At 32.6% G+C, this 18,786-nt stretch overlaps 2 protein-coding genes across 2 annotated transcripts in view; one reads left to right on the top strand and one right to left on the bottom strand.

Annotated features, from left to right (window-relative positions):
- Nucleotides 1-1,555: 1,555 nt before the first annotated feature.
- On the bottom strand, nucleotides 1,556-13,946 carry LOC147078382 (uncharacterized). The gene is made up of 10 exons (XM_085956935.1): nucleotides 13,463-13,946; nucleotides 13,102-13,271; nucleotides 11,839-11,927; nucleotides 10,595-10,836; nucleotides 9,476-9,602; nucleotides 8,326-8,389; nucleotides 7,155-7,249; nucleotides 5,812-6,044; nucleotides 3,810-4,257; nucleotides 1,556-2,037 (listed from the first exon to the last, which is right to left on the bottom strand). The coding sequence occupies exons 1-10, from the start codon at nucleotides 13,814-13,816 to the stop codon at nucleotides 1,904-1,906; spliced, it is 1,956 nt and encodes a 651-aa protein (XP_085813061.1). The 5' UTR covers nucleotides 13,817-13,946; the 3' UTR covers nucleotides 1,556-1,903.
- A 90-nt stretch (nucleotides 13,947-14,036) lies between these two features.
- Nucleotides 14,037-18,786, top strand: part of LOC147078380 (protein phosphatase 1 regulatory subunit 14B) — a 104,604-nt gene continuing 99,854 nt past the window's right edge. The window contains exon 1 of the mRNA XM_085959051.1: nucleotides 14,037-14,620. Coding sequence (XP_085815177.1) covers nucleotides 14,594-14,620 — 27 coding nt within the window. The 5' untranslated portion in view covers nucleotides 14,037-14,593. The remainder of the gene's footprint in view (nucleotides 14,621-18,786) is intronic.

The raw sequence follows: 18,786 nt of genomic DNA, 5'->3' as shown, positions 1-18,786 counted from the left end.
GTTAGTATTAAAAATAAATACAAGATAATTTATTATAAACAATTTATTTAAAAAAATTAACAATTTCACAATAATATATATATAAATATAGTTCGCACAGAATAGTGTATACATAGTAACTCTTTTTACATTATAAATAAAATATAATATAGACATTTTCTATTGCCAATTAAAAATGCTAATAAGTTTAATAAAGCTTCTGAGGAAATAAAAATCATGCAATACACAAATAAAAATATAGTAGGGTACAATAATATAAAACTAACATTTTTTTACTTGTTTTTCCTTGCAATTTAGGTATATCACAATTAGATAAAATTTCATACATTCATAACACAGTGGAATGTCACCAATTGTCATTTTGAAAATATAGCCCATTAATTTTACATGTAACAATATCCATTTGCAAGGCTTCTCTATACAAGAAATATATTTTGTATATTATGCATTTAAATTTTCTCTATGTTATGTTTTTCGTAAACTGTAATAATTTTATACATACAGGTGGTTTTCTGATTACAAAGTTGATATTTTTAATTAGAATGATAAATATAACTCGTTATTTTCAAAATAGAGGAAACAATTAACCTACAAAAAATTAATAATAGCGTAAAATATTTATCTATGCTCCCATCCTCTGATAACGCACTGAAATTAATAATTTTAATACATATATCACTAAACACTTAAACAAAATAAAATATTATATACAATTCGGCTATATTCACCATTTTGCTTCAATCAATGAGAACAAATCAATTTGGTGAATACTTAATTGAAAATTCCTCGCATTGTTTCTACATTGTCCAAAGACAACGGACCAACTCTTACCTTTGATATTTTATGGAAATCACCAAGCAAGTTGACTCTGACTCTCTTTGATTTTTCAACTCACTCACTTACAAGTGATTTTATTACTATTAGGTACTATCTTTGAAAACATCATCCTAAAAATAATATTCTTCTCCAAGTCCCCATATTAATTTTGAATGTTGATATTGTAATGGTCTCTTCATTAGTTTTCTTCATTGATACCAAGTAGTATATCGAGGCTTACTTTTGCCATAGAGGTATTAGTATTAATACATTTAAAACACTATTGAGGCCCTGTCAAAGATAATTTATTTTCTTATGACTAATAGAAATTATGATCATTTATGCCACAAGTGGCATTTCAAAAACATCAAAAACTATAAATATTCTTGTGATGGGCTACATTTATATTATATTGGTACTGCGAAACTTAAATGTATGATAATAGTATTGTATAAGAAGTATGTATATAACAATCTTGACTATTTTTTCTAGTATTTTTCATTTTACAAGTCTCACATATAAATGCAGAAGAAATAGTAAAGGCAATTTTTTTTTTAACTAGTTATTTTAATGGAAATTAAACTTAGACAAAATTGATCAACTAAAACTTGTCAACAGTAGAAAACCACTTCTTATATGTAACTGTCTTATTATATTATAATATTCATTTTATAGATATTTAACTAAAAGTGGGTTAGAATAGCTGAATTGGAGAGAATTAAACAACTTAAAATAATTATGATAATATTGTATCCTAGGATACAATTTATTTCAATATTATAATATTTAACACACATTATACCTACGGAAAGATTGATAGCATTTCATACCATTTCATAATTTATGAAAAGTAATTCCAACTTTTGACACTTCAGAACGAATTTCATGAACAAGTTATAATAATTATACCAGTAGGTTAATTATTCTTTAATGGTTTGCTTGTAGATTACTTGCTACTGAATTAAATTCAGATCAAGAAATTCTCGACTTCTCTCAGAAACGTACCTTGTTTTGAAGGAGTATTATAGCTTAAAGCGTTACTTCCATACATTGAAGATCAAATTGTTATCTTAAAGTGTCGTTTCCTTTATAAATACATTCCGTTCACTAAGTAGTCGGCGTCGTGTGCAAATGGAGATTTCCCTGACCGTCGCATCCTCCTTCGCGCCATTTTGAGACGGCAACCCAGCAAGACAACCATTATACTCGTCATGCAGACTCCTACAATAAATAAAGAATAAATGAGTCAACCTTTTAATCAATTTTACTCTATATGTGCCAAGAGCGAGTTTATTCGCCAAAGTTTTTATATACTGTCAAGCCATAAGCGAATTAACTCGCGAGATCTTGTCGACATCATAGCAAGGTTAGTAGTAATTCATGTATATTTTAAAAACAATATGTATTATTTTAGTGTAAAAATGTTGACGAAATAATGGAGAAACGTGTCAATTTGGTAAGGTTTCATAATTTTTTATCATTTTCATATTTCATATTTTTCACATGATTTATTTTATTCGGAGGTACCTAATTAGTAAAATTTGGCTGGCAGTGTAAAGGATAATTGAATTGGGGTTTACGTTGTAGAATTCCATTATAATGGTTTTAAAACAAATTTTTCTTAAATTCTACGATAATAAAGTTATTTAAACTATTTTTTTTATTCAACAAATAATTCACAAGATTTTACATTCTTTATTGAACATTCATATTAGTTTTAAAACACCTCAGATATATTTTATACCTACTAGAAAAAATATTTTTGATAAAAATACGATGCCCAGTAGGACGCAAACCTGCATCCACTGGATATGCATCAATGTGCTTTACCGATTGAGCCAAATGCATCCTATCTAATTACGATGAAATTAAGTACCTAGTGGTTTTTACATTTTTGAACCGCTTCACAAATTGCGTTAATTTTGGCAATCTGTTTTTGTGTTTTAAATCAAAATATCAATTATCTTGATTACAAGCGGTGTCAAGATCTCTGCAAATTTTATTTATGTATGTTGAAAGCCATGTTCAGAACGACAATAACTGATTTCCTAAACCTAAAACTAAATTATTGTAGCTAACAAAACATGACAGAGAGGGAGCGTGCATTATATTAATTTATGTTTCCTTTTTCACCCAACAGTCATATACATGCATATGCTTTATTTATTTTTATTATCGTTTATTCTATTAAAAATATTTACTTCTAAGGACTTGAAATATCTTAAAAGTCTTAAGAGAGGACTATTAGTTAAATGGGTTCACATCTAAATTAATTACCTAGGTCATCTCTAAACTTTTTCGTAACGTAATGTATTTATCATGTCATTAAAGACTGCCGAATACTATAAAAGTAACGATGAGCTCTCGGAGCCCTGTGCAGATAACATAATCATGAAATTGACTTCCAAAAACCTCACAAACTACTAAACAACAAAATAACACATGAACAACACAAAATATCTAACTCTGGCCATTAAAAACAATGAAAGAAATAAATAGAGTAACATAATGACACAATACTACATACAGAATCCTAAAATCGCAATAGAATAACAGAACCACATTGTATGGTTCATAATGATTTTTTTAAATGTATTTATTTATCTCAACTTACTTCCATGATGTTAAATCATTAACCCTTGTTACAAAGTTCCACAGATATAGGACCTAGACTTGGATACACAATATGACCAATATCTATAAGGGGTTTGCTGAATTACAATTAATCTTACATGAATGTATGTGTGTTATATAACCAGTAATAAACCCTCTGCCTACGTTGATGTTATTTTAATTTGTTGGAAGTAGACAGACTGACAGTAAGTTAATGTAATGTCGGGAGAGAAAGGGTTTTTTACTCATTCTGATTATTTATTGCACTTTATGGCCCAACCGTTATAAGCAAAAACTGGTGGGGACTGGCTTTCGTTTCTATCTTATTAATCTGTTAGTACACATCCATCGTTTTCATTAAATAATCAAAATTCACAAACCGACTGTTAGCAGAAGTATTGCTCCAGGAGGTCTTTCTGCTGCACCGTCATGTACATCATCTTCAAATGTTTTCCCCATCAAGATAGATTCATGTGGCATAGGAACTTTTACTTTCTCTATATCTTCCTTGTCTGTATTGTCCTCTTCTTCGTTTTGTTCCTGGTCAACTTTCAAATGTTTCTTCTTTATTTTATTTGCACTATGTTTTTTATTGCTTCTGTCCTTGTTTTTGCTCTTTTGGGAGGCATCATCTGTTTTCTCTTTCTGTTGCACATCCGTGTTCTCATCAGAATTATCATCTGTCTCTTCGTCGGTATCAGAATCGGAATCATTTAAATTTTTTTCAGGGACATGCGTTTGGTGCTGTTTATCTGTCTTCGGTTTTGTGTAACCCACTTCCATCGAGGGCATTATCTTGGTTTGCGTGTACATTGGCTGGACATCATGCTACAAAAATAAGAATTCATATGTATTATAATATATATTAACATCAAATTTCTACCACATTACTATTCAATAGTTGGAAATCTTCCAATAGATATGTGGCGATCAACGAGTCCTGTAAGAACAAGCATTGTTAGCAGAATCCGTGACATACGAATCGATTGCAAAATATTATTTAATTATTTTTATATGCATTTTTTCACAGGTCGTCAGCGTATCGGTTGGTGCTTAATTAGTGAGAAACGTTAATGACAAAAAATAAGATTGTGTAGTGCGCACATTTTTAGTATATAAATTTCACACGAATCTTATCACCATTTGCAAATATAAACTTTTACCTCAGTAATATTTATTAATATTTATTATGTTAAAATGCATTTCTCACCGTAGGCATGGGATACTCAGTGTCAGCATTATTCAATCGTGAGGGGTTCAATAAATATGCTATCACGATTGAATGAAGATCGTGTACCAGTCACTTAATATTAGCCACTCAGTATCGCCAAGCCTCGGGCTACATATCTCACTAGTTTTTATATCTTATATTATTGACTTTATTGTACCTATCGTCGCTGTAGGATTGGTTTCCCGAATAGACCAAATGTTCAGGAGACGAAAAACAAATTTCATAATCCTATATTTAAATACGCATATGAATGCTGTATTCATTACCATTACAAAGTAATTTAAAGAAAGGGATGGTTCTCATCCAATTAGATACAAAAAACATTCTGCATTAAGAGGTCGATCTCGACAAAAACGGATATTCGGGAAACCAATCCTATAGCGACGCTATGTAATCTGCACTTGTCAATTTGGTAATAAGTCTCGCCATCTCCATCAGCAACTACAAGTCTTCAGTCTCCATTCATACTCCACTCGTCATCATCAGTAATCCTCATCCCCACACACACACTTCACCCCAAAGGTATCGTAATATTTTTCAACTTTACAGGAAACCAATTTGAAAAAATTATTTTATTGGTTTCATCCAAAGATCTTAAAGACAACTTTCTTCTACAGAGAAGGGAGAAAGTGAAACAAAAATGGAACCACATTGTCTAGTAATTATTTTCATACAAACTTTAAAAATCGGTGAAGGTTGGTACCCATTGTTTGTTTCATAGAAAAATGGCGTGTTAACGATGAAAATTAAAAACAAGTAAATTATCATTTGATGAATGATCTCTATTAAGGAGTTACATTAAAATACCATTTTTGCTATGACTTACTATTCGCCAAAATTGCCTGAACCATCTGGTTTCCTTGGATCAAACACATATTGCATAAACAATTTCCAATTTTTGCTAGATGCAGGATTCTAGCCTCCAAAATGTGAGATGGAAACATGGCCATTATGTTACCACGGAGAGAGCAGCATTAAAATCTCTATTCCTTACCACGTGGCGTGTGCTTCCACACTATTTGAAATACAAATGTAATAAAAAAACTCGTATTATAACTAATTAAAAAAATATATTAATGTGGGAATATAACTTAGGAAGGAATAAAGCACATACAGAATTAACCTAATGAATTACTGAAAAACCGTATTACCTGCACATTTTGCATCTGTGGTACTGCCCACATTTTTTCTCTGTCTTGGAACATGTTCGGTATGACTTGCAGCTTGTCGGTTTGCATCCGCTGAGGTGGCAGCTGGTTCTCAAGATTTTGCATTCTCTGCTGCAGGGGACTGTTCTGAACGGGAGTCTGCTGCTGCTTCCAACTATTCTGAGGTTCAATATCAACTCGATACAGCGGAGCCCCGTCGTTACCATTTGTTTGATCTGAAACAATATTTATAATAGTAGGGAGGTATCGGTAAGTAGTGACACACATTTGTCATTTTCATGCATCTCACTGTTTAGGATAGTGACTGCTTTCAAATGTCCTAGTTATATCACACTTCAAAGATATCAAATTATCTACGTCTTTATTTTCATGTTCTACCGTTACTTACACAGGACAAAGTTAGAGCAGTTAAATTGACGAATGTCAATATAAATAGTTCCCTCCAAACCACCCGCCCCGCTCCACATTCGGTCTTAATCGAGCCTATGTTTGGATGTAAAGCATCAATAGGTGTTTGTACCTGGGAATGTCTCAGGAGTCGATACCCAAGACTGAGGTCGCCAAGCACTTAAGTATGCTTTGACTGAGTTTACTGAAACGTAATTTAATCAACGTGTGCCCATGGGAGAGAGGAGCATGGAGAATTGACAAAAATAAATGATTCTGATTAATTTTCATAATTGGTGCAACTATATGAAGAGATCTTCGTGTCTGAAATAAGACGCCGCATTTTTTTTAAATCATTATAGTTGACCTTTCTTGTGACCAAACCGGACGGCCCGATCGTCCCAACAGCTGGTTGGATCGACTTGAGTATCTCTTCCCTTTCGGAGCACATTCTCGGACATTACCAGAGGATGTTATTTTCGACAATTCTATCAAATATTACTAACAATTCTGACACTATATTGCAGGTAGATTTACACTTTCTTCGCGGAGCATATTTTTTTTTATACATTGGAATCTTCGAATAAAATGTGTTAAGACTAAAATGGAATAACATGATGACATACGCCCTATAAGAAATGAGTCTCTAAAGAATGTGCAAAATGTTGTGGATCTAATAAAATGTTAGTAATTGTTTAGTCTAGTATTTAGGGGCTTAGGCAAATCTAGTATCGCATACTACTTTCTATAACATTTCTGTGCGCGGAGATTTTGTGCGGACAACTTTTACTCACATCTTCGGGTCAAGACACACGGCTCAGTAAATCAACGCAGACTGCGTTGCCGCAACGCAAGACTTCGCGCAAATTTGCTGCGCCGTGTGTCTTAGCCCTTAGAGGGAACGTTGGTTATAGGTTGTTTCATTTATGTTAGATTACCTGATTGTTGCTGAGGCCAGGGTCTATGGGGCCATCCGTTTTCGGGAAGGGCATCGTATGGCAATGCCTTATACTCATATTGACCAGCTGCAACACTGTAAAAGAGGATATCATACTTTTGACCATATATCTATAAGGTTATGTTTTAATATCAAGCAATGGTGAATATAACCTCTTGAATGGTCTAAACCAGGGTTTCCCAAACTGTGTTCCGCGGAACATTAGTGTTCCGCCGAACCTGAATAGGTGTTCCGCAACAATTATTTGGAAAGGTTTTATACACTGCAACACATTTAAAGATCTTCTACCAAGTAGAAGTAAAATAAGTAAAATTAAAGAAGAGTATTAAAAAACAAGCTATTATTGTGTTACTGCCGTTTTATACAGCCTATTTATGCGAAGCGGGATTTTCTTTTTATGCTGCAACGAAGTCAAAGTGCAGGAACAGCCTCGACGCCACACCAGATATTAGAATGCAACTTGCCAATATTGTGCCCTCAAAATCATCAAAGTCATTAAGTGCTTTATTTATTCATATTTTTATGTTTATATTATAATTTATAGTTTTATATTTAAAAATAATGTGTTTTAATATATTTTTTTAAATTTTTACTAGTAGGAATTACCAGACCTAAAAAATTCTGGGTTTGCGAAGTGTTCCATTGCATAAAAAGTTTTGGAAACCCTGGTCTAAACTAAAAAAATATAATAAACTATAACCATAATACATAATAATACAGATATAATTAGTACGTGCAGTATGTATATATATATAGATAGTACCTAACACACGGCAAACATAATATTCGAATTAATATGAAAAAATCAGAATAAACGGAATAATGTTTAGTTAATTTCAAATATTATTTTTGTGCAGAAAATATTTTTTTATTTTTAAGTGCATCGCTAGTACTTAATATATTAATATGTGTAAACATTAGTTATAGTAATAATTACAGACTTTATATAATAGACAATAATAGACAATAATTACATTTGGTGTTGTAATTTAAGTGAAATAATGAATAAACAATGTGGGTTGGTATAATGTATATAAATTTTATTTCTGCTTTTACGATTCAAAGTAAATTTTGAATAATCGCTTAGTATCGAGTCTTCTAAACTGATATTAAAACTATTATTTCATGATTTGTAATAATATTATTTTTACCTGTCCGTCTCTGTAACCTGTAGCCCTCCTTTGTGGTTAAATATATGAGAAGCACCAATATTTTCTGTAAAGAATCAAAAGAAAAAGTTCAGAATGATGTTATGTTATTAATTATCATTTTGTTAGTGGAAAGTTAGTTTACAATATCACTGTAACAGTCTAAGCCTAACCCATAGATTCCTAACCTTTTTTGGTTGGAGGACTCCTTCATAATATATTTCGTAAAATTTCGGGGAACCCCTGGCTGAAGTCATATTAGGTTTGATGTGCCGTATTAAGTCGGTTTTACTGGTTACAAAAAATATGTATATGCGATAATTTTTCTCGTATAATCGATGTTCTAATGATAAGATGGAAGTATTTACGGTTTTATCAGAAATGAAATCTGTCGGAATGTTGTTTTTATAAAATCGCGCATATTTTTGTACGATGTGGACTCTCTAAAATATATTTATTTTTGTTGCAATATTTACATCTGTGTTTAGTTCAGACAAATGATTGTGCACGTGTATTTTATTAGTAGTTTACAAACCTATAACGTGTATGTGGGCACAATACATATTATAATGGTCTGGAACAGTAATTCCCAATCAGAGTTCCGCGAGAATTTTCAAAAAACAATTATTTTAAAGTTTAATGTCAAAATCAAGGAATCCAGTTAAGGTAATGAAAGTCATCGTTTATTATGCACTGTTCATTGTATTTTAGTAAAACTGTTGAAATGTGTACCATAACGTTATAGTTATAGCACAGAAATAATGTATTAGGTACTCCATTATTTATTGTTAAATGTAAGTTAATTGGTTTATCCTTTGTAAAAAGGTGGGTGTGTGAAAATAACTATACCATCAAAATTTTCGCCTGCGCATATGAGACTAAAAATAGTGAAATTCAGGATTTTTATCTATTTTAAGGGCTGCAAAGCGGCACCTTATTCAGTATAATATCATTCACTGCCTACAGCTTTACGTGTAAATTTTATAATAATATTCTATTTGGGCCTTAATATTTGTCGGACAGGTAGCGGTTCCTCGAGTTTATAGAAAATGTAACAATGGTTCCGCCAAACAAAAAGGTTGAGAATAACTGGTCTGGGCTAAGCTTTATTTTCCTTTATTTAAAATATTATAATAATTCATAAAATTCTCACCGTTGTACTGTTTGATATGGGGTATAGGATTATTCAATGACGATAGATCGAGACGACGAGGCCATGGGGGACCTTCGACTGACCCCATTGGGCGCATGAAAGCTGGAGGATGTTGGACTGGAGTTTCCTGAAAATAAATCAGACAGTTCATTATTGAATTTTCTTCACAATATGTAGTATTTACAATGATGTGTACGTTTGCAACAACATTCTAGTAACGCTACGTAGACCCTCGCGATAGAAAAGTTTATAAAGATATAGAATTACAAATTAAAAATCTATTTTTCGTAGTGTCAAAATATAGCAAACTCGGTAAGGAGCTGGCCGCAATTATAAATTCCGTATATCCGTTTTTTCACTTAGTCAGTCATCCATTGACGCAAACGCCATATAATAACTGACTCGATTATTTCAATAAAAAGAATATTATTTTGATTGTATAAATAGCGAATAATAATTCATAGAAAAGGTCACTCGAATGTAAGTTCCCGGTCTGTTAGAATCTCAATCTACGTATCGTCCCGCACAACAACTCATTGTACCGAGATTTGGACCTCGGAACATTATCATAAGTATTGTAACATAACTACTGTAACATACTATTGTGCCGACCGTTATACCGCAAATAAAACTCGTTCCTGCATCCATCTTCGACTTCTTCATCATCATCCATCACACCATGGCTACCACAGTGATGACCTCCTACAAGTTTGAGGGCTTGCGATATGAGATACTCTCCAACAAGAAGATTTAAACAAAAACCGGAAAACGCTGTTGTCGACTAAATGGGAGGAGCTTGTTAATTCACAGTTTTAACACGTAGCCAAGAAGATGTTGTTCGAGTATAGTTACAGTTTTTCACAACTAAGACAGTTACTTTTTTGATTAATCCATTTTACCCGTTGGGATTTAAACTAAAACTTTTGTTAGAACCGTAGTAGAAAATAAATTTCCCATTTTCAGTACAAGCCTTTGGACTACGTCTGAATCAAAATTTATAAAATAAAACTTTGTGTTCATTATTTCGCTAAAGAAAAATGTGAGCAATAAATACATAGGCGTCGGAATTAATAATTAAGAGACGGGCAGTAATACTACGTAAATTATAGCACATTTTACCTTTTGCACCTGTTCATTCGTATTGTACTGTGGTATCTGAGGCATTTGCGGAATCTGTGGCATTATCTCTCTGGGCGGGAGGTTCGGTGGAGGCGGTAACGTCGTCAGCGCTGGGCATCCTAGCTCCGGCGCCTCGTCGCTTCCGTCGGTGCACTGGGGTATCCCATCGCACGCGTTGTAGATCGCAATGCACTCCTGGGACGAGTGGCATTCGAACTGGAAGCGGCTGCATCGTCGGGATACTAAAAGGTTTTCATAACAATCAAAATCAATAATAGAGCTGTGGCGAATCAGGTTTAGACAATATCTGAAGAAGTAGAAACATGCGTGACCATTTTGATATCTCGTATTTTCCATAATATGACTTTACGGTGCCAAAACAGTGTACTAACGGAAATTTCTACATAGGTACATAGAAAGCAGTGGTTATCTGACAAAAATAGTGCACACTTAGGGTAAACTGAGCTTTCTCCGTGATAGTTCCTTACTCTGTGATCGTTTAAATTTTTACTATAAAAGCATAACGAAGGAAGTTACAATATTTATATTTAAAGAATCCGTTACAGAAATAAATAATCTTATTAATGGTACAATATTCTAAGTCTTACCCCCGTTTCAGACGGGACACCGGTGTCGCGCTCGTATATAATAAGGAGGCCTTTGTATTCGAATAAAGGGGCCTTTGTATTATGTTTATGAACGCCCAGAGCTAATGAGTCAACGCATAATTTCGCGATATAAATTAGAACATAAAACTAGCTGCGGTCATAAAAACATGTGTATCGGCGGCTTGAGAATGTAGTGGCCGACGGAAAAGTGTACCGGACACGCTTTGACTCATTAACTCGGGGCGTTCATAAACATAATACAAAGGCCCTTTTATTCGAATGCAAAGGTCTCCTTATTATATACGAGCGCGACACCGGTGTGACTTTGTGCGATTTGACAATTATTTTATTTTTAGGCAAAAAATATGCTTAATCAAAACACACCACACAATAACTAGGCTTATCGTCAATCAGCTAAACACCGTTTTGGCTAACTAGATTACGGTTTATTCCATTTCACTATAACTCATTTATATAATAGGTAGATACTATAATCTTGCATGATAGTACCTAAAATTGCACGCTCTTCAAAATTTAATTAAACGGATATAGTGTATTTTTTTAACTCGACCGAAAAAAATGCTATCTATATTCAATTAATGCACTTTATTTCTCGGGTCAACAACAATTAGTTACCTGTTATTGGAGGTACTGTTTCCAAACGTGATATGAATGGGCGTACGGTTATTGGCTTCGGTGTACTTGACGCATCTTGAGCTTGCTTTCTAAAATAAAAGATATATTGAAACAAGATATACGCATAATAATTTTATAACTTATTCACAATTGAGGACCTTGGTGGAAGAACCACTTAACCCTCGAAAGCTTGTTCTGAGATATTCAGTATTAAACATTTCGAAACATTTTATTGCTAGATGAAAAAAAAACTTTTTTATGCTTGTAAAAAGATTATAATTATCATATAGCCTTAAAAATGACCCAACGTACTAAGTTGTCACCGATCCGGCAGAATATTTAAAAATTAAATAGTTTTTTTAAATAAAAAGGGAAAGAATGTAAGCTATGTATGTGTAGGAAATAGTGATAAATTATTCCAAAAACTGTTTTAAAGGATTATTTTTAGGGATAATAATCGCTCTCTATTCAAAGAGTAATCATTCATAATTACTATCTCTAAGTCTGCTACGGCGTCTTGGTATTGTATGAAGTCGGTTTATGATTTAATAAATGTCAAAATATCAACGACAGCGAGTACGGTCCGAGTGTACTTGACATACGAGACAGCTTCATACAAACTACTCCTATACGAGCTAGCTCGGAAGAGTAGAACGCTGTCCGAGTAGCTCGTATAGGAGTAATTAGTATGAAGCTATCTCGTACGAGTGTACTCGAACCGTACTCGGATCGTTTCAACGCGTCTTTAGTACCTATCTGACAGGTGAAAGTGAGGTTATAATACTACTAAAATGGCCGCATCATCTAAGATGGAAGAACCACTTAAATCAAATGAATATAGCGAGCTCTTTTGACTATGTATAGAAATATTTTTTGATGGCAGGTAATCAGGTTATGAAGCTTGCTAAACACGACAAGGACCAAAAAACCACTTAAGGCAATTTAAGTTGTTCTTCCATCAAGGTCCTCAATTATTAAATTCTTGTTGGTAATGTAATAATAAATTCCATGCGGAATATTTACAGAAGATGAAACCCTTTCATTTATTTATCCTAGATAACAAATTTACCGGAATTGATTTAATCAATGGCAGATACATTATCAGAAAGAATCATATTTTAACATCAAATTCCAATGATACAATGTGATTTAAATTAGAGATATTAATCAGGTACATTTTATTTTAACCCCTACCCATTGACTGACAAAATTAATAATTATGGTTATTAACGACGTACATGGTTCCTAATTTAATTATCTTACCTGAGACTGGCCAAGTCTTGCTCGTGTTTCGTCAATTTAATCTGGTCTTCTAATTCTGCCAAGTGCCTATTGACTGCTAAAACAGCACTGGAAAAGTTAGTGTGGCGAGTAAACTTGCATTTGAAATCCTCAGGAGGTCCACAGTGGAATAGATAACAAGATCCGGGACTCTGCAAGAAACAAACTCGGTTAGAAGAGCATTAATTATTATCTCCGTATACGTGAGTACATAAGTATTATTATCCGATTAGAAAGCTCTTGCCAACACATTTAAATTACCAAATGATTTACCTACTAGTTAATAGATACACTAATAAATATGTGCACAATATAATGTTATGTATCAATATTGTTCACAAACCTTTTCTTCAAAAACAAACACGTCACAAGACTCCGTTTCACAACAGAGCCTAAGGCACTCATCTCTCGAGCCCAAATCTATTTCATTGAGATATTTGGCTCCCATTTCCCTGGAATCCTCAGTCCTGATGATTTTGTCACGGTGTATGTCAAAGTTGTCGACGCAAGTCTGCGGATCCAAGTCCCGTCTCTTGGCCAATTTGTGGAAATCAAACTGTAGGCCCGCCATATTTATCATATTGCTATTTTTGTGCAAAACAACATTTTCCGCAGTAATGTATTCCGCGCTAAATATCACTAACACCAAAACGAGCGAAATAATTAATTTAAACAATCTACAAGAAAGCGCAAACATGTTTCGTGCTGCTTTTCGCGCTGGACGAAGTCTATTACCCGAGAAGGGATAAATCCAGTGAAAATAAAATAAAAACACGTTCCAATACAAAAGGTAAAATGTGTCAGTGTAAAGTAAACGGTCTGATACTAGATCGATATCGTCGCGCATGCGTAATTTGAAGATAAGTCCCCTCTCTGTGGGAATAGGAACCCCTTTGTCGGATAGCTGAAATTAGTTTGAGCCTAGCTGTGGACTCTTGGAGTAAGCTGGTCGCCGGACGATACTTGCTGGTAACCCCGCCACGCGACGTACACACAGCCATGCGCAGTACGGCCAACCCGTCTTAGGCTGGGAGTGCTGAAGAAAAGCCTTAAATGTAGACTAAGATAACTGAAAGTCTTGTTATTTAAATGATTAAGTACGCGGAATAGATAATACGTTTTATATCCCAACAAATCGTCGTAGTTTTTAATATCGTTATCGTTGCACTCCCGGCCAAAGTTTTTCTTTGCGACATAAAGAAAAGGCGTGAAAATTTGGAAGTCTGCAAATGTAAATAGTTGTTTAGTTATGTCAAAAACGTCGCGAAATCATCACCTTTGGTTGCAATAAAACATCAATGATATAAATCGAGCTGTGCCATTTAATAATCGATTTGAATTAAATTCCTTTTAAGTATACCATAGTTAGTACTTAGTTATCCCAGCTTTTGTTATCGAGACATGTTTTTATGAACAAAGTGATCTGTGGCTGATAAACTATTGTTATCAACAAAAAGTCTGCCTGAGTTTTGAGATGTCTTTGTTTTTTAAATTCAGAAGTGTAAGTACTACTTTCAATAATTATTGTTATAATTTAATTTCAACCTGATTTTATTTATCATTTCTATGACTTCAATCAAACAAGTCGGCAAAGAAATATCTTACAATTTATCATAGCATGTTCATAGATCATTACATATTTATTGCTATAACTGATTTCTTTTGCTATTTTATATATATATTTTTTTATTAATTACTTTTGTCCATATAATTAAATAATTAATAATACAAATGGGATCACCCGATCACACACTCCATGCATAGATATTATGAAACAAAATATTGAACGATTTTACCAGTCAGAAAATCGTTATTTCAATCCAAATAAACTCCAATCTCCAGGGGCTTCTTCACACATAATATAAAATAATAAACTACGTATTATAAAATAGTATTGGTGTTTTCTTTTTAATTGTATGTTTATTCCTTCGTTATAATAATTACTTTAAAAATAATAGATCGGATTGTGGGGTAAATAAATATTTTATAACAAATTCAATATGTTAGTAGGTACCTATTATGTATGTTTAGTTTAAGTTTATGTTAGTAATAAGATTATGTTTGAAAATATGCTGATTTACGTGATAAAATAAGAAAGGTCACACATCATTGCAAAGAATTAAACTACGAGTAACATGTGATATTAAAATCCGTAGGAGTACCTACAGTCTGACACGTGTTTTCGTATTGATTTTCACTTTCAACTGTTATCATAGTATACCCTATTAAGAAAAAAATAATATACCTAAGTATATATTTAAAGTTCAGAGAAGATTTCAAAAATAGAATTATTACTCCAGCCACTAGAACATTCGTTTTAATAACCATAGTTAATAATTGTCTAGCACTTTAGATTTTAGTAACTATCTACCCTTTATGTTATGATAAAAGAATTGTACTGTCTAGACTAGAGAACTTTCTTTTGTAATAATAGTAGGTACCTACCCGCACTATATACCAATGTATAAAAATATTGAAGAAACTAAGATGCCTTTGCATAATATTAAAATTATTTATTATTTATTTCTAAATAAATTTATATTGTTTGATATAATTTTGGAAAATCTGAAAATTACTATATATACATACACCATTCTGGGAAATATAAAATATTACCTATCTACATATTATAAAGGTGATTAAGGCTATACTTCAGCTGGGGCACGGTCTAAAACGATCGTGACTACGCGACGCGAAGATTGTGCAAATGACGCGTGCAGAACAAAACATAATTTGTCATAAAAAGTCAAAATGCGTCCATTTAATGTTATGTTTATTATTCTATTACTAATATTAATAATAATATATTCATTGACATGTTTACTTTTTCAAGTAAATGGGTAACGTTTTTCAGTCATCTTTACACGATTTAAGAATTAATACCCCCGTCGCCATCACGAAACAAATTGACGTGTTCACAGCTCGACGTTCGCTCTCCGATTGCCAGCGAGTCCAAAATTTCGTCGAAAATTAATTTCCACTTCACTGAAGTACCGTCGTAAGTGCGTACATATTTTATTATTTTTATTTATACGAAAACTTCGAGCATTTTCTTTTTTTTTTGCTCAAAATTTGCAAGATTCCACCCCATACATGAAAATGTCACGCCAAGGTCTACACTAGCCGTCTTGAATTTTGTAATTTATAAAGTTCAGTATATGTAAATAAATACATTTGAATGTTTTCATTTCTTGGGATATTACGAAATAATGATCATAATGGAGAGAATATTATAATCTAATATAATTAATATTAATGATAGAGAGGGCTTGAAACCGCTAGAGCAGCGCTTCCCAAGTGCCGTGAGCGATTGAAAAGCGTGCACAGTAAATTTCAATCAACACACAAATAGTTGCATTTAGAGATGCAGTAACAGTATAGAGAACTCTAATACATACTCAAAATTGATAGATTAATGCTCTTTTGACAAAAACTCTTCACCAGAGCATCTATTCTATACACAAGACTGCTTTCGACCGCTACGGCAGCTATGTAGAGTAGGTTTGTATTGAAGTATTAGCACTTATTGTAACAATTACAATAATTTAGCCGTCTAAACAGTGAAAACTGTCTATCTCGCTCTAAAGTGAACACGGTCAAGAGAGGTGCTGTTAAAACATAGCACTTATTGTAACAATTACAATTAATTTATTGTAATTGTTACAATAAGTGCTAATATTTCGATACAAACCTACCCTAGATAACTGCCGTAGCGCCGAAAGCAATTTTGTGTATAGGATAGATGCGCAGATGTCCATATTAAATGATATTGGAAAAATACTAAAATTTTATCAAATCTAAGCCGTTAGAGTTCCAAATTTTTGCTGCATATTATGTAGGAAAATTGGCTCAGGAATCATGCTATCACAATTGTTATTGCGACATTCAATTATCATAGTTTTCTATATTTTTTTTTATATAATACCTACTCGTATTTATAGTAGCATGTTATGTTATTACGTAACCCCTCTACAACGATTCAAATCCGATCATTTTTCCAGGTGAAATATGCACAATAATATATTAATTAAAGAATTGTGCCATGACATTTTAATAATTTTAATTGTGTGCCTAATGGAGAACTAAAAAAATAAATTAAAAGTTTCATCTTTGATTATCACTCGGTCGAAACTGAAATGCTGTTTATATTTTTTAAATCCCTTTGCACTCCACCCGTTACCACAAATATACTATATTTTTATCGTAGTAGATTTTTGGGTTTCCACTGTGTGTCCTTCTTACTTCTTTAAAGGAGGACACGTGGTGGAAACCCAAAAATCTACTACAATAAATAACAACCGTGAAAGCCTCAAACATTATATTTTTGTTTTTGACACGTAGACATAAAATTATTTGCAACCCCTGTTCTAAACTATCTTCTTAAATAAGATATAAATATTATCTTATCCATCCAGCATGTTTTCATATACATAATATAAAACGATGTCAACCAAGATAAAACACATATTGTGTTAATAATTAATAACACGTGTTAATTTTAAATCGATTATTCAAAAATTAGGAGCGATATTATAATGATTATAAATTGAGTCTAAAACATTTATTAAGATCTAATAATGAATCGGTGTTTGTGTGATTTTGTTTGAAAATATTAACCTACATTATAGTTGTTGGGTAGTACAGGTAGAAATGTTAATTAATAATAAAATAATGCTCTGATATTGTGGTTTTAAATAAATATTGTCGTCAAAACAAAACAATATATAGGTACCACCAATATAATGTTTATTTGACATGCTTTATCTTTTTGTTACAATGTGAAAATCGCAGATTACATCAGCTATTCTACTTCCGTTGAAATAGAAAAAGCACAACGCAGCGATATCGAATAGCAGCTGTATCATTTTGCCCTATGTGAATAAATTATCAATTTTCTTTTTTCCGAACAAAGCGGCCTTTGAATTCATTATTGTCTTATGACAGCGTTTGAAAAACGATGCTACGCGTCCGTGGCAATAAAAAGAAAAATATCACTGGCTGTCATTTTTCTCGGAGAATTTAGACATTTTTATGTATGTTTGACATTTAGGTATTACCGTCGACCCTATTTTCATTTTATACCTGTTCTATTTTTAAATAGTATCTCTATTAGCCAGTAGCGAATGGTGGAGGTAGGATGTTAAGATCCGCAATAAATAGTGCACAATAAACTTTGTTAGTTATACGTATTTGTTTTTATTGAACTAAGACTACAATTTACAGATGGTATTGATTAGTTTATTAAAATCAATTAAACCCTGCTAAACCAAACCATAATAGTTTTTTGTATATTTTGGACGATACGACAAAATTGTGCTCACTTTTTCATTCATACTTATTTGTTTTCGTTGGATTAAGAATACATATTGTTGGTTCATTTTTTTAAATTCATAAGGCCTGCCTAACCATAATAGATAGAAATATTATTATATCTATAAAATATCCAGTTATGTATGAATTAATTGCATAATTTTAGATATTTTATAGATATACGAGTATTTTCTGACTATTATCAGATTATGGCTTGGCTTTCACAGGGTTTAATAGAATTTAAAAAAACTAATCAATAGAATCTGTAAATTGTAGTATTATTTCAATGAAAACAATTACGTATGACATACAAAGTTTAGTTTGCACTATTTATGGCGGATCTTAACAGCCTACTTT

Source organism: Rhyacophila brunnea, unplaced genomic scaffold, assembly GCF_057557595.1.
Source record: "Rhyacophila brunnea isolate RB1 unplaced genomic scaffold, BYU_Rbru_1.0 scaffold_11, whole genome shotgun sequence".
NCBI classification, from domain to species: Eukaryota; Metazoa; Arthropoda; class Insecta; order Trichoptera; family Rhyacophilidae; genus Rhyacophila; species Rhyacophila brunnea.
Note: the sequence above shows the minus strand (reverse complement) of the source record. Positions and strands in the feature narration are given on the sequence as shown.

Bases quoted from the DNA above. Each gene is read 5' to 3' on its own strand.
- LOC147078382 (XM_085956935.1), bottom strand. From the start codon at position 13,816: ATGTTTGCGCTTTCTTGTAGATTGTTTAAATTAATTATTTCGCTCGTT. The intron at 9,603-10,594 runs GTAAAATGTGCT...ATTTATTTTCAG, and splicing joins CGAATGAACAGGTGCAAAAG to GAAACTCCAGTCCAACATCC. The intron at 4,258-5,811 runs GTAATACGGTTT...TTATTTTTGTAG, and splicing joins CACAGATGCAAAATGTGCAG to CATGATGTCCAGCCAATGTA.